This window comes from Arachis ipaensis, chromosome B2 (assembly GCF_059453495.1).
Source record: "Arachis ipaensis isolate K30076 ecotype BB chromosome B2, ASM5945349v1, whole genome shotgun sequence".
In the NCBI taxonomy this organism is placed as follows: Eukaryota; Viridiplantae; Streptophyta; class Magnoliopsida; order Fabales; family Fabaceae; genus Arachis; species Arachis ipaensis.
In genome coordinates, this window is record NC_142437.1 from 118667807 (window position 1) to 118683453 (window position 15647).

At 29.2% G+C, this 15647-nt stretch overlaps 1 protein-coding gene and 1 long non-coding RNA gene across 3 annotated transcripts; both read right to left on the minus strand.

The window, feature by feature from the left end:
- Positions 1 to 357: 357 nt before the first annotated feature.
- Positions 358 to 6183, minus strand: LOC107627899 (disease resistance protein RPV1). 2 transcript variants are annotated; one of them, XM_021116395.2, is made up of 5 exons: positions 5646 to 6183; positions 2932 to 4060; positions 2543 to 2842; positions 1008 to 2448; positions 358 to 700 (listed from the first exon to the last, which is right to left on the minus strand). In XM_021116395.2, the coding sequence occupies exons 1-4, from the start codon at positions 6128 to 6130 to the stop codon at positions 1042 to 1044; spliced, it is 3321 nt and encodes a 1106-aa protein (XP_020972054.2). In that variant the 5' UTR covers positions 6131 to 6183; the 3' UTR covers positions 358 to 700; positions 1008 to 1041. The 2 variants fall into 2 exon arrangements, with proteins under 2 accessions (XP_020972054.2, XP_016186196.3); XM_016330710.3 differs by having other exon boundaries at positions 2932 to 4057; positions 5646 to 6180.
- Positions 6184 to 6776: 593 nt separating this feature from the next.
- LOC107628561 (uncharacterized) lies at positions 6777 to 8432 on the minus strand. The gene is made up of 3 exons (XR_002358039.2): positions 7960 to 8432; positions 7802 to 7875; positions 6777 to 7322 (listed from the first exon to the last, which is right to left on the minus strand). It is a non-coding gene; the product is annotated as an uncharacterized LOC107628561 (long non-coding RNA).
- Between the last annotated feature and the right edge of the window lie 7215 nt (positions 8433 to 15647).

The following is a 15647-nucleotide window of genomic DNA, read 5'->3' on the forward strand; positions in this document are numbered from 1 at the left end:
GATGCACTAGCTTTCTTTTAGCTATTTTGGTGTTTAAATTACATGTACTAGCTTTAAATATCTCTTCTTGCTTGCTTGGTTTTTACACCCTCATATAATTTCTCTTTCATCAAATGAGATTACGTTTAAAAAGAATGGTATAGTCTTTTGTGCATTCTGTTATCAACTCTGCATGGAAATCATTACAGATCATATAGGTTTCTTAGTTTGAAAGCAAACTGATCTCAAAACTTATTTATTTTAAAATGTGGTGTTTCTACTGGGAATGTGTTGCTCTAAAATCTGCAGCTTTTGTACCTTGATCTGTTTAAAGGTCAAAAATATTTTGGTAAAAGAAGATATAAAAAGGAAGGTGCATATACAATATTATTATTGCATTAATATTCACCGGTTGTTGCAAGTCATTCCTTATTTAACATACATATTCTAATTTGGAGAAAGACCAATATATTTACAATGAGTACTTTTTTCAAAAAAGCAGAATTTCCCTTATACGGTTACTTAAGGGATGATATCAAATGCAAGAATTCCTGAATTGCCTTTGATACTATCCATCCACATTAATGCCCAGTATTCAGACAGCCATTGAGATACACAAAAGTGAATGTAGGTACATCAGTTTGTACTACAAGGTGGAATTAGAGCCATGAAGCTTTTGCTAATTTTGAAAAAGCTAATGCAGTGTTCCCCCTTGCTGCCTCTGCAAATAAATAAGTATATTTCAATAACATCTTAAATGAAATTAGGCGCACTTTATTCAGAAGCAGTTCCCAATCACCAGGAACCCAAATACATACATTTATGGGAGTAAGTATATAGCTTATTCTGATAATTTACATGGAAATCTATCTAGTATGTACTAGTAATTAGTGATGCATGCACATTTTCAAATTCCCTATTTAGTTGAACTTTAAAGGATGGAATAAAAACACCACCATATATGTTGTATATCGCAGGCACTTGCATCGTCCCTAATATATATACAGGGAGGGGTTAATTAATAATACCTTTTGATGAAGTAACTAACTTTCTTTCTTTCTTTCATTCTTCTTCTGAGTCACTCCAACTTGCTTCTTCTAAGTCACTCCAGCTTACTTCTTCTGAGTCCCAGATACTATCAGATTGAAAGCAGATTGATTTTTCTTTAATCTTCTGAATGAGCCTACTTTTCAGTGCATCGAGATCCCAATCTCCAAGAACCTTCCACACCGCAGATTTATGATGAGGGTTCAAGTCGAACTCCAGTTCCAGTCTTGCGATGAGATCAAGGACATCTGAGGCATATATTGGAAAAACCCCACACTCTTTAATCACAGGATCCTCTTGTTCAAATAAATATGTTTTTGCACTGAATCTGAATGTAATGGTTTGGTTGCAAGTGGTGCCATGATCATCACTGCCTGTGTACTTTTCAATGTCCCTCAATATTCGGGTACTCTTTAATAGGTTGAACCATAGAAGAACACGATCAGAGATCCATCTTTTCCCTACACCGAATGGCATAAAACTTCCACCTGGATACTTTACACCATCTCCCAAGTCATATTCACAAAGGATAGAGTGATCGTCGGAGAACTCTTGAGAAAGAACACAGCAGAAACAGAAACCCAACAGCTGGTAGTAAGGTTGTTCTATTTCAACTGTTACTGAAGCTCCTTCTGCTCTCTGACATCTGAACCACTCCGGCACACTACTCCCTGCATGACAAACATCACAGTTGAAGCGACTGTCCCAGTCATCTTCATCAGGAACCCATGAACCATAAGATGATGCTGATGACCACAACAACATATTTCTGAATATTGTGTGATGGGCATCTTCTATAATATCATTCAGTGATTCCTTATCCAATCTCATGCAATTCGTAAATGAGATACGTCTCCTATTTAAACTGAATACTTCCTTTAAACTGAATATTGATTCCAATGATGTGCAGTCAGCAGCAAATAACTTTTCTATAGATGGTGGAAGTTCAGGTATATATCTAAGACTACTGCAACTATTTAGAGTCAAACTTTTCAATCGTGAAAAGGCTTTCAGATTGTGAGGGAGTTCAATTAGCTCGCTGCAACAAGCAAGATTAAGTTCTTCCAGAGTTATAAAGCCGCATAGCTCATTTGGAAGACTCTTAATTCTTGAGAAAATGAAATATAAACAACTCAGTTCCCCTGATGTCACCGAAAATTCCTCTAGGCTTGAGCAACCTCCAAAATCAAGTCTTTTAAGAGACTTGGAATGAATCTCCCCTTTAACACTGTTCAGTTTTTGACACCAAGAAAGACTCAAATTTTTAAGTGTGGGGATGGATAAAACAGATGGGTGAAGTTCACACAACCCTTTACAAAAGGACACGTCTAACACCTCAAGATTTGTTGCCTTACTAAGATCAGGAAGTTCCACCAACTGGTTGCATTGCGAAAGGTTAATTATCTTCAAATTCACAAGATCCTGTAATAATTCAAAGACACATCAATGCAGAAATTCTTAAAAGTTTCAACTTAAAAGAAAAAAGCAAAAAGAGAAGAGATATAGGTACAAATACCTGCACTCCATCCCAAAGTTTAGAAACCTGACTCTGTGGCATGCTAAACTCAACAAGCTTCTCAGCAAAAAATGTTGACGGCAAGGAACTCAAAGGATATCTACACCACTCCAAATATCTTAGTTCATCAGAAAATGCCTCAAGACCTGTAGGAACTAGCACATTCGATGATCTTACACCCAAGAGAGTATGAAGTTTAAGAAATCTTAGGCGGGGCATATTTTTGAAGGTGTTGGCATTCAAGTGTAGATCTTTAGTTTGAGACAAGTCAATCATAATACCTTCAACTAATTTATTTTCCTGAAAATAAAAAAACTTGAAGTAAGAAACTGCTACGGTACAATTAGTTTTAAACAAGCAAAAACAAAATAAATGTACTGTTTTCTTACTTGGCTATTTTTCAATAAATTGTAAAAATCCTCAGGTCTACTTAATCTGCTAAGCTTTCCAGGGTCTCTATTTATTTTTGGTGACTTTCCAGGGTCTGTATTTGATTCTTGACGAACTATTTCCCAACCCATCTGTTGTATCAAGTCATGCATTTCTATTCTTTTGCCCCGAATGGTTATAAGAGCTTTACGTTCAAGATTGTTTATTCCGATCTCTGCAAAGAAATCACAAGAATCTAGAAACCTTATGACATCATCCATGCATTCTCCTTTGAAAAAGAAAGCAATGTCTAAGAATATGCTCCTCTCTAACTCATCTAATCCATCATAACTCAATTTCAACACTTTGAATATGCTTGGATCAGGATGAATCTTGAGTTTTCTTAGTGCACTTTCCCAAGCTACTACACTTCTTGAGCATAAAAAGGATCCCAATACTTCTAAGGCTAATGGAATGCCATTTGCATAATTAACGGCCATTTTTGAAAGCTTTTCATATCCATTTTCAGGATAGCTTTTGTGAAAGGCTTTTAAGCAAAAAAGCTCAAGGGAACTCTTAAAGCTCAATTCTTGGACCTTGTATATTGCATGCACTCTTGCAGCAATTAGTACTTGCTCGTCTCTAGTTGTTATAATGACCCTACTTCCTGGTGCCAAACAGATTTGTTTTATAATTAGATAATCTAATATATCTGATGTATCCACATCGTCAAGCACTATGAAGACCTTTTTCCGACTCAACCTTCTCTTAACATACATAGATCTTGCTTGGGCTGATCCCTTCACAAGGAGATGTTCTTCCTCAAGTAGTTCAGAAATAAGTTTCTCATATAAGCCGTGTTTGCCAGAATTTTGTGATTCTTCTCTTACATTTTGTAGAAAGCAGCAACCTTCATATCGAGAGGCATATCTGTCAAATATTGCTCTAGCAATTGTTGTTTTACCTATGCCTCCCATGCCCCAAATTCCCACAATTCGAACTTCATCAGACTCCATTTCCAGTAGAGGTTGAAGAAATTTTGAATTTTCATCAATTCCAATAAGGCCTTCGGATGCATTTGACAAAAGATGCGGCAATTTCTCCGATATACTCTTGACAATGTCATCAATGACTTCAGATTCATTCCTACTAAAAAAAAATATAAGAAGAAAGAACGAATAATGGAGACTAAACTAAAGTAACAGAAAATGAGCATGTCAATATTTCATGGTAACTCAATATTTCATTTATTTGTGTGGACTAACTTCAACCCTCCTCGTACTTGCAACATTAATAATATTATTGTTGTTTCTTATTCAAATAAAATGTGCATTGACCCATAGAAAACAAAGTAGGAAAATCACAAAACTTGATGGCAGTTCTTTTTTTCCTCAGTTGAAATGTGAATTGCCAACTTAAGGTGAACGCACGACTCTCTTTACTTGGCAATAGTGTACGAAGCTTCTAAATTTAGCATAAAATTTTCGCCATTTACTTTGAAATAGTTGCTAGATCTGCATATATCCTTCTTTGGTGATAAAACTGCTAAGTGCTAACACTTCTAACACAACATAAAAAATTAAATAACAAGTAAATACCAAATTAGTTCTCGTTGGACACATTGATCTATTTTGTTTTCGATCAAATTTTAACAATGAACACTTAAATTCGTCCTCAAGAAATTTTAGATCAAACACTTTAGTTTTTAATAAATTTTTATTCTCTAAAAGTTCTCAAAAATTACTTCTAACGAATAGATTGGTTCCTCTGTCTCATGATAAAATTGGTTAGAAACTCATTTGTTGAATACGTATATTAAAAAATCAATTAAAAACAATAGAGGGATAAATTTGTCCAATAGGACTAATACTTAAAGACTTTTAGATAATAATTTATTTGTTGGAGACAAAAATGTCTAGTCAAAAATTCTTTAAGAACCAATTTAAATATTTACTCAATTTTAATATGCGTATTAGATAACAATTAAATTCCAAAATATCACTATAAGACAAATTAGTCTTCTTCAAAACTAAGAACGAACCAAACTATCTAATAAGAGTAGTTCTCGTCAACTTATAGAGATAAAAATTTGTTGAAGATCGCAATATCCGATCTAACATTCTTTAAGGATGAATTTGGGTGTTACTATTAAATAATTCAAGGTTTAATTATTTTGGTCCTTGTAGTTTTATCAAATTTTTAATTAGGTCCTTATACATTTTTTTTAATTGGGTCTCTACACTACTCTTAATTTTGTAATTACGTTTCTTTCATGTTAAAATTAACATAATATTTTTACCAAAATACATGCGGTCAAAGATTTAATTAAGTTTTTAATTATAAATATTTTTAATTTACGAAGAAATGTTAACTTTAATATTTTTTAGAATGAAAAGGACTTAATTATAAAATTAAAGCAATATAGGGATCTAATTGAAAAGAAAAAAAATATAGAAACCTAATTAAAAATTTGGTAAAATTATAGAGACCAATAAACTAAAGTTCTTATTTAACATCATATCTATAATTTCATGCATATAACATTCAAAATTACATATTTATATTATGTCTAAAATTACATAATTATTGTGAGTTCTAATAATAATTAATAAATATTAAATAAAATAATTTTAGACTAATTGATTTTTTACTGTCTTTCAAATATTATCAAATAATAAATAGTAAAAGAGGCTAAATAAGGAAAGTATGTACATTCATGAAAAATAAATCTTACCGATATTTTGATGGATAATGAATTCCGGATAAATTAGCAATCTTTTTCAAGACAGATCTCCAATTTTGTAGCTTTTCTCTACTGATCTTATATTTCTCTTCATGAACATCAAAAGCCTCTGCAAAAGTTCCTTTCTGATGTCTTACATGAGAAGGATCAACGTTGTAAAAAACAGGTATCACAATCCTTTCATATTCTTCCATACATTCAGTTATCCTCACAAGCTCCTCCATACACCATTTTGAAGAAGCATAGTGTTTCGAGAAGATGACTAATGAAATGTAAGACCCCTCAATTGCTTCAAGAAGTGTGGATGAAATTTCATCTCCAGGATGAACCTTTTCATCGTCAACAAAGAAATCAATTTGGTTATGACGCAATTCTTTTCTCAGGTGGCTAAGAAAATTATCACGGATGTCTTCTCCTCTAAAACTGATGAACACGTCATATTTGATTTGGGGAACATCTAAAGAAGAAGACGGCATTGAATATTGGAGAGAAACTCTAGTGCCTCAAGTAATGAACACAAGTGATTATTATATTGGTGGTGATGTCTGTGTGAAATAAAAGACTCGAGTCATCTTAACTAAAGTCAAGTCAAATTAATAATAAATAAATGGAAGCTACTTCCTTGGTGTTTCTTCGTTGGTTCCTCTTCCTTTCTATTACTCCATTATTCTCCTTATTCTTCATTGCTCTCAAGTTTCCTTTCTGTGAAGTTGGTTAGGTAGCACAACTTTTGTCTTTTGGTGCAATAGGCGTACAAATTAGTTGAGTTTGTCATTATTTATTTTCAAATAAAAATAAATAACAATTAGGCTATTATTCATGATGAAAAATACATTTGGTCTTTTTCTGATCATTCAGTAATAAAAATGGACAGTTTAAAATATTAGACATTACATTTATAACTAAAAAGAAATTTTAAAATCATATTAAGTTAGTTAGGCAAATAATTTGGATCTAAAAAGCTAGATGATTGATTTTCATAATCTAACTCTGTAAGCACCCGGTGAGAATATTTGAAATTAATGATCCTTTTTGCATTGGTATGATGGAGCTTTCTATAGGAGAATCTGTCCTAATATTTTTTATATAATTCGCAATTCACCCCAATTGGATTAGATATTGAATCGTATATCACATACAAATGACAATAATATGAATAAGTTTTGACATAAAATAATAATGAATAACTCTAAACCCTAGTAAAGATCCTGGTTCTTTAAAGACCTTAATATTCTTTCACCACCATAAAACTCTCCCTTCTTAAAGACATAAAGTATCTTCTTTACTTCTTTTTGCCACGAATATCATTAACAAATTAAAAGATACATATATTCATACAGGATAATCCCAAGTGGAAAATGCACAAAGCCCTGTAAAAAAAAGTGTTACCAAATAACTATATGGATAATACAAGATATCAAAACGAGAGGTTCTACACTGTCATTTTCAGTACTGACAATGCTATATACGCAAGAACGCAATTTATAAAAATTAGACATGCACCCATTACAAAAGTAGTGCTTATCACAAACTCTACTAATTGAACGGAATCTCATCAGTATTAATTCCAGCCTCACCAATGTTTGGCAGTGTGTCAATAGTCTCCAAGACTCTCAGACTATTTAATTCATATATGTTTATGCCTTGTCTTGTAAAATGAGAACGAGTCTGCAATGAAAAGAAACAGAAGAGAGATGGGATTATTCTTAACAATGATAGTGAATATTGAGAAAATGGCATGATGGTGTAATCAAATATTCATAAAACAGATCAGAGTCCAAGCAACTTCACTAGTACCCAACTTCGTTGAAAACCACCGCCAACCATCTTTGATGAGCACTTGATACCCAAGAATTGTCCAATAACATTTTAGCAAGAGTAAATCATGAGTGCACACAAAACAAAACATAACAAAATAGGAAAAAAGTTGAAAAAGTTGAGATTTTTAGCTTTCTCTATTCGTACAAACAGCAAGTATTGAAGTTAGAAAGTTTAATTCCCTAAGAGCAATAGAAGTGGTTGAATTAAACAAACAGAGGCATTTTGGGAACAAAGATAGCTGTATCACTCAGAACAATAAAGACAATCAGATCATAGAGAAAGCTCAATCCAAACTCACACACAACACAATGAAGAAAAGCAACTACCTTATCACCAACACCAACAATAGCAAGAAGACTTGAGCTGAACAACATCTCAACAATAATAAAACCTCCAACACCTACGAGATGGAAAAGTTCGTAAATATTTAAGAAGATAGCAGGGCATGTGAAAAATTGAAATATTCATGGAGTTTGAGCTATACATGTTTGGTGACAAAGCCTTCCAGTATTGGTATTAAATATTCTGAATCCATCTCTGGTGCCAATGGTGAGGCAACTGTAGCAAAGAATAATAAAATTAGTGAGAGGGAGGGTTTAATTGAGAATGAAAGAACACGAAAAACAGAGTAAATATTTTTATTACTCAAGTCAACCAATATCCTTTTCCTTTTGATGTTTACAAGTTTTCCTTTATTTTATTCATTTTATCTAAAATAGTTGTTTAGAACCCATGGTCAGACTTTCAGTTGCAGAAGGCAGCATTGGTAATATTAGACTAACAATTGGTTTCCACCAATTTTTTATGCTAGTATCTCAAAACAAGCTAGCCTACTACAATCCAATAAACTCCAACCAGAACAGGCTTTTCTTTCAACAAGGAGGCTTTTTATTTCAATAAGGAGCACAAAACAAAATTCTTTGAAACATAGTCCCAGTGATGCTTGCTAATAACAGTTTGAATATCATCGAGAGAAGAAAGACGAGGCAAGTTGTAAACAATCTCATCTTTCTTTAATATAAACCACAGCGCAAATTACAATAATGCAAAAAAAAAAGCAATTTCTTTAATAGCAATTTGTTTTTTTTTTTAAATTGTAAAAATAGATTTGAATAAAAATTTATTAAAAATATTAATAGTAATAAATTTTCACATTCTCTGTGTTTAGCTTTATCTGATTTTCAAAAAGCATTAAAAAAAAGCTTTATTTCTGTTTTATTAAAACAAACAAACAAATAACTAAAAAGATTAAATAAATACTTATTTTTTTACCTTAGAAGTCAGAATCCTCCATATGTAATAGATATGTTATATGTTAATTAAGATTATAAACATTGATAATATTTTATCTTGTGAGTTATGACATATAAAAAGATATTTAACTTAATTTTTTTTTTTACTATAAATATGATATTTTTATCCGTTAGGCGTTAGGAAACACATTTATAATAAAATCATTTTGAAGATTCTAATATTTGTATGAATGAAATAATTATTGTCCCAGATATTGATATATCTCAAATAATTAACAATCTTAAACTTAGTACATTTAAATTGATAAAAAAAAAGTGATAGTTGAGTCTTTTAAAACATAAAAATCTTCAAATCTTTTATAAATTTTATATATCTTCAAAGGTATTTTTAAATATTTTTTATTTTTTTTACTGAAAATCTAAAAACAACAAATATATATATATATACACGGAAATATTTGATAACCAAAGAAAATTAGCCAAAAACAGCCATAATTTATCTTATTTAACATTTATTAATTGTCGTGACAATTAATGAATGCTAAATAAAGCAAGTTCTGACTTTTTTTTTTCCCTAGCATTACTCATATATATAATATATTGCTTTATATATATGAAACTTTAATTTTAAGTTAATGTATAAAGACATTATAAAGATGAAATATCCAAATAAAGTTTGATTTCTTTAATCTCTATAATTTATTTCAATTAATGTATAGTTTCTTTTGTAACTATCTAGTTACTTAATTAATCGTAAAGAATCATTAATCTAGACATAAGCAACGAACAAAGAAACAAATCTTTAATTTGTATGTATAAACGGACATTTATTTATTGATCATTACTGTTTCGGGCAACAAACTCAAGAGAGAGGACAAGCTAGAAGTTGTGTAATGATGAGTCAGATAACAAAGACGAAAGAATTTTTTTTTTGGTAAATCAAGTATACAAAGCCACAAGATGGTGTTAAAGCTAAACTATATATGATGGTCGGAAAAGAAAGTGTAAGGCTAAAAGATGTTGTTAATTTCCAGACACGATATTTTCTCTATTATTATGTTGTAACTGTATTATAAGATATATTTTAAAGGAAAAAAAATAGTAATTTTATATATTTGGAGTATTTACAATATTCGCTACTCTCAACCAAAATTATATCACTAAAATATGCAGAAACAATAATTAAAAAAAACTGTGCTAATAGTTTTATTTTTTATTTTTTTTTTGTATTAATAGTTTTTATTTTTTTTTTTATTTTCACTTATTAGGGCATCTTATTCTTTTGACCAAGCCGAACAATTTAAAACTAGGTAAACCAAATATTTATTTATTTATTTAAATTTTTTTTAAGAAAATAATTTTTCTTAGTAAAAACTAAAATAAAAAATTAATATTTCATGAACCAAAAAATTAAAAACTAAAATACAAAATTTAAACTTCTATTCTTATTCATTTTAATTTTGTTGATATTTTATTTGAATTCAAATGAAGATATTTTTTTATTGACATTTATGTTAATATGAAATAAATACAATTAACTTAAAAGTAAGAAATATTACGCATAAAACTGTATAAATAATAAATCTAATTAATTCGATTTACATATTACACCCTCCTCTAACAATAAATCAAATTAAATTGATTCGATTTACTACTTAGCATGCTAAATTGAATTTAATTAATTTGATTTGCATGTAAATAGTGTAAATTAAATTAATTTAATTTACGTGAAAATATTTAAGTATGTGTGACAAAAATTAATTTAAAATATTTGTATAGTTTCAAACTTCAAATTATTTTATTTATATAAATTACCTTAACAAATAAGTTTATTAAAGTGATAAAGTCCCTCCTATTTTACCCCAAAAAAAAGTGTACTCAAAGAATTGCATAAGACACTTTATAAAATATTTTTATAAATAAAAAAATTTATTTTCTAAATTTGAATCCAAAATCAGTAACTAAGAAATTAAAGTATGTATCATTTTGAATAATAAAATATTTGTTAAAATTAAAAAGGGCTAGGGAAGGATTAAAAAAAAGTAAATAAGCCATCAAACTATTTTTAAAAAATAAAATAAAAACACTCACTAGGGATAAATAATGTTTACTAATACATGTACTTGGGCACATACTACAACAATAATAATAAGGGAGATTTTATGGTGCTAAAACTCAATTTTATCTTTACCTAATGAAGTAACGTGTCTTCTTTTTTATGATTACGCGTGTTCTATGGAAGTGACGGTCTTATTGCAGTTGTCACAGCTAATTTCAATACAATCAGAATCGGGACCCACAAATTACAGTATTTGTCCCTCAAATTACTTAGCTATAAACTTAAAACGGGTTATAAACACATGTTAAATTGTTAATTATTCATTTAAAAAAATATATTTTATAATGCTTTATATTATTTAAAAAAATTTGTTTGTAGACCTGGTCTTGGATTCTAACGGGGCTTTCACACGATTTAGAATTAGGAGTGGGTGTGCACAGTAAACTTGTTAGTTTGAGTTTGAGCAATAAATAAATAAATAAATTAGAAATAGACCTTTCTTACTAAAATAAGAAAAAAGAAACTTAAGAATGTGTGAACCTTTTCAGGAGTGCAACACCAAATAATAAAAAAAAATCAATTTTTTAGTGTCTATTATTTGATATTGAATTTTCTTTTATAATATTTAAAAATTTATTTATTTCTATATTTAAATTAAATATTAACTATTTAAATTTTTTTATTAATTAAATATCAAATTTTAAAATTCTATACCAAACACCATAAGAAAAAAAATATTTCTCATGTTTTGTTATTATTAATAAATTATGAACAATCTTAAACTTCACATATCACAATACACTAAAGGTCACTATTAGAAGCACCACTTATTAGGTATCCAAGTGTGAGTATCCATTAATATTAAGAGAGATGTATATAGTAGCTAAGTTATCATTATGCAATTGTTCTTATAATTAATATTTTGGCCTTATATTTTTTAGTTGATATTTTTGTTTTATCATTTTTTAAAAGACAATGATGTAATTTAGTTACCGAATTTATAGTCAAAATAGTTTATTTTAAAAGAACATATATAAGTAATTTTTATCTTTAAAATTATAAAAATAATTAGTCTAATTAGTTATTATACAAATCAATCTTATTTATCATGTTAACATTAAATCTGTAATATTTTCTAATAATATCGAACCAATTTGATTATAAATTTTAACTAATTATGTCGAATTTATTTTATAAATGGATAAAAATATCCCAAAATCCATTTTTATATTTTGAATTATGAATGAAACTTTGACGATTTTATATTAAAAATATATTTAAGAGTAAGAGAAATAATCAACATAGACATAAAGTCACAAAAAAATCAACATCGACATAAGTATACTTATGATCCACTCAAATTTTTTTTGTTTGTTATATGAAAGTAAAAGATCTAACTTTTACAAAACACAATTAATAAAAATGATAGTGATATACCAAACCACAATACGTGTGAGTATATATATATTTCCCTATAACATTTTTATTTAAGTATTATGAGTTTATGACATGATCGAAAAAAATTTCTTAGCCATAAACTTTTTTCTTTGGATTTTTTTTATTGGCCATAAACTTTCTTTATTTTTTTCCTATTAGTAATAGAGGTCTATTATTTATTTATTGCTCAAATTCAAGCTAAATTGATTAACAATTTTACTGTACACAATCCATTTCTAAATTGCATGAAAGTCTCATCATAATCCAAAGTCAGGTCCATTAAGAGATAAACTAAAATAATATAAAGTATTATCAAATACATTTCTTTTAACGAATTATTAATGTGTTTATGGCTAATTTTAAGTTTACCACTAAGTACATCGAAGGACAAACACTGCCGTCTGTGAGTCCCAATTATACTTGTACTGGGATTAACTGTGATCATTTTATTGGGACAGGTACTTTTATAGGACACGCGTAACACAAAGAGAATGACACCTTATTTCATTAGGTGAAGATAAATTTTAATTTCAGCACCATAGAATAAGAAGAAGAGGATAGTTCTATGGTACTGAGTGTCTAAAATTTCAACAGCTGCTGAAATGCGTTATCATGATGGAGAGAAGGACGCGTGTGGTGTTAAGTGCAACACATGCAGACAAAAACTGATTCCTGTGCAGCAGTGCAGCAGTGACAGGATGATGTTGACACTAAATAGATTATTGTATTAGGCTTAAACAATGGTTAATGATGATTAGATGTTTGGGTTGGACTTTTTGTGAATGTGGCCGTTTGTGGTGTTACTGATGGGCTTCGGTTTATTGTTAAGGGAAAAAAAGATAGGACAACTTTTAGATGAGGTTGGACCGAAAAGTTTAGTTCGTGTAATGGTTTAGGCCAAAAAGATAGAACATGCTTTTGTACGATCTTTCAACATCATTAATTCAAATAATAATCCAATAGCATGAGTCTCAAAAGAAAATGAAAATGCAAAAATATTAAGAGTAAGAATATCATGTGTCCAAACAGCACTCTTTGTAGCAATGTATTCTTTTTGATAATATTAAATAATAATAAATCTACTATAATACGGTGTATATGTTAAGAATAAAATATTATATTTTTTTATTAATATTAAATATTTTTATGTTAACAACAAATAATAAAACTAATATGATATTGTACAAAAGATAAATAGTATATGATATATTTTTTTTTATCTTGATAATAAATAATAATGAATATGTTATGCTACTGTACAAATAATAAATAAAATATTTAATTTTTTATGTTTAATATTAAAGTACTTTATGTTGGTAATAAATAATATTAAAATTACTGTAACCAAATAACAAATAAAATATGACATATTTTTTATTTGTATTATTATATTTTTCATGTCAATAATAAATAAAAAATTATATTTGTTAGGTTTAGTATCGTTTTTTTGTCTTAATGTTAGATAATTATAAAAAATTTATTTTAGTTGTATTATATTTTTTTATTTGGAGAATTTATTTGTTTGTGGTTACCTTAATTATATTACTTGTATGCTAAATTGTTAAGAAAATTAGAAGAAGTATCATATTAGTTTTATCATTTATTGTTAACATAAAAATATCTAATATTAATAAAAAAATATAATATTTTATTTATGATATATACACCGTATTACAGTAGATTTATTATTATTTAATATTATAGAAAAGAAAACATTACTACAAAGAGTACCGTTTGGACACATAATATTATTACTCTTAATATTTTTGTATTTTCATTTTCTTTCAAGACCTATGCTATTGTATTATTATTTGAATTAATGATGGTGAAAGATCATTCAGAAGCATGTTGTTCTATTTTTTTTTTTTTTTTTGCCTAAATCATTACACGGACCAAAATTTTCAGCCCAACCTCCTCCAAAAGTTGTCCTATCTTTTTTTTCCTTAACCATCAGTAACGCCACAAACGTCCACGCTCACAAAAAAGTCCAACTCAAACATCTAATCATAACTAACTATAACTTAAGCCTAACACAATAATTCATCTAGACATCTAGTGTCTAATCATTAGGGGTGGCAAAACGGGTCAAGCCCGTCGGGCCGATCCGCTAAACCCGCTAAAAAAGGCGGGTCGGGCTAGGATTTGGAACCCGCCAAATTTAAAAAACCCGCCAAATTGGCGAGTTTTTGCGGGGCGGGGTGGGCCGGTCCGCCGGGCCGAAGGTTTTTATTTTTCTTTTTTTTAATTAAATAAAAGAGTGATTACTATTATAAAATTAATAATTATAGAATTTTTTAAACACTTTTTTTTATTTTTTTTGTTTTTATTCTTCTTTTAGTTACTAACTTTATTTATTTTATTTTACGATTTTGTATATATACTCAAATTATGTGACTTATTTTTTAAAATAAAGATAATTCTATTGACAATTATTATTTTGAACAATTTTATTGAAGTTAAAAATTAAAAAAATAGTAAAAAATTATATTATAATTTGACTATTTTTATTTGTATTTAATTTTTTAATTGTTATTTTTTGGATAATTTTAATGAATTTTATTTTTCAAAAAAAAAAAAAAAAAAAAGAGTGAAGCGGGCTAGCCCGCCAACCCGCCAATCCGCCATAAAACGGGGCGGGCTAGCATTTTGAACCCATTTTAATTGGCGGGGCGGGCCTAGGCGGGGCGGGGTGGGTTGGGCGGGCCGGCCCGCTTTGCCACCCGTACCAATCATCCTGTTACTGCTGCACAGAAATCAGTTTCTGTCTGATTAGACGTGAAAGGAAAGGCATGGTAAGAGAAGGGTTAGTTCACGTGCACTCACACATAATGGAAAGGAAAGGCTGATGTGAGCAAAGGCAAACATTGATACATATAATTGGAAGTGCTCCTCACGTGATCAAAGGACACCAATAATTGTATCCTAATCTTTTTGTTTTATATCTTTATTAATAAAATGAAAACAAGATTGGAGTAGCACATTCATCACCATTATTGGCGCCAAATTCAAAGTTCTTTCTGCTTTTTTTTTTTTGGTCTTCTTATGTCTAATCATAGCATCATATTTTCTTTTCTCCCATTAAAAAGGAGACAAATTTGTATATGTTCCAAGAAAAAAGGAGACAAAATATGCAGAAACATTGAGAAGCAGATATGACATTTTCTAATAATAATAATAATAATAAGGCCAATTATAGTGTACAGTTGTAGTTGATAAAGAGACGCTTTCTAAATCATGAAACTAATGACACATGATTGTGATGACTTCATAGTGATGCATGCTGTTTTTTTTTTTAAACAATCATGCTTAGCTTTGTAACCGAATCTAAATATATTAGGGAAGGAAGCTATGGCGAGATTCTTCAATGGTTCAAAGGATAACTGAAGAGGATGCTAATTCATAAGGGAGAAACAATTTATTATT

Coding starts and splice junctions, on each gene's coding strand:
- LOC107627899 (XM_021116395.2), bottom strand. CDS start 6,130: ATGCCGTCTTCTTCTTTAGATGTTCCCCAAATCAAATATGACGTGTTC. Junction 4,061..5,645: donor CATTATCCATCAAAATATCG/GTAAGATTTATT, acceptor ATTTTTTTTTAG/TAGGAATGAATCTGAAGTCA. Junction 2,843..2,931: donor ATTTATTGAAAAATAGCCAA/GTAAGAAAACAG, acceptor TTTTATTTTCAG/GAAAATAAATTAGTTGAAGG.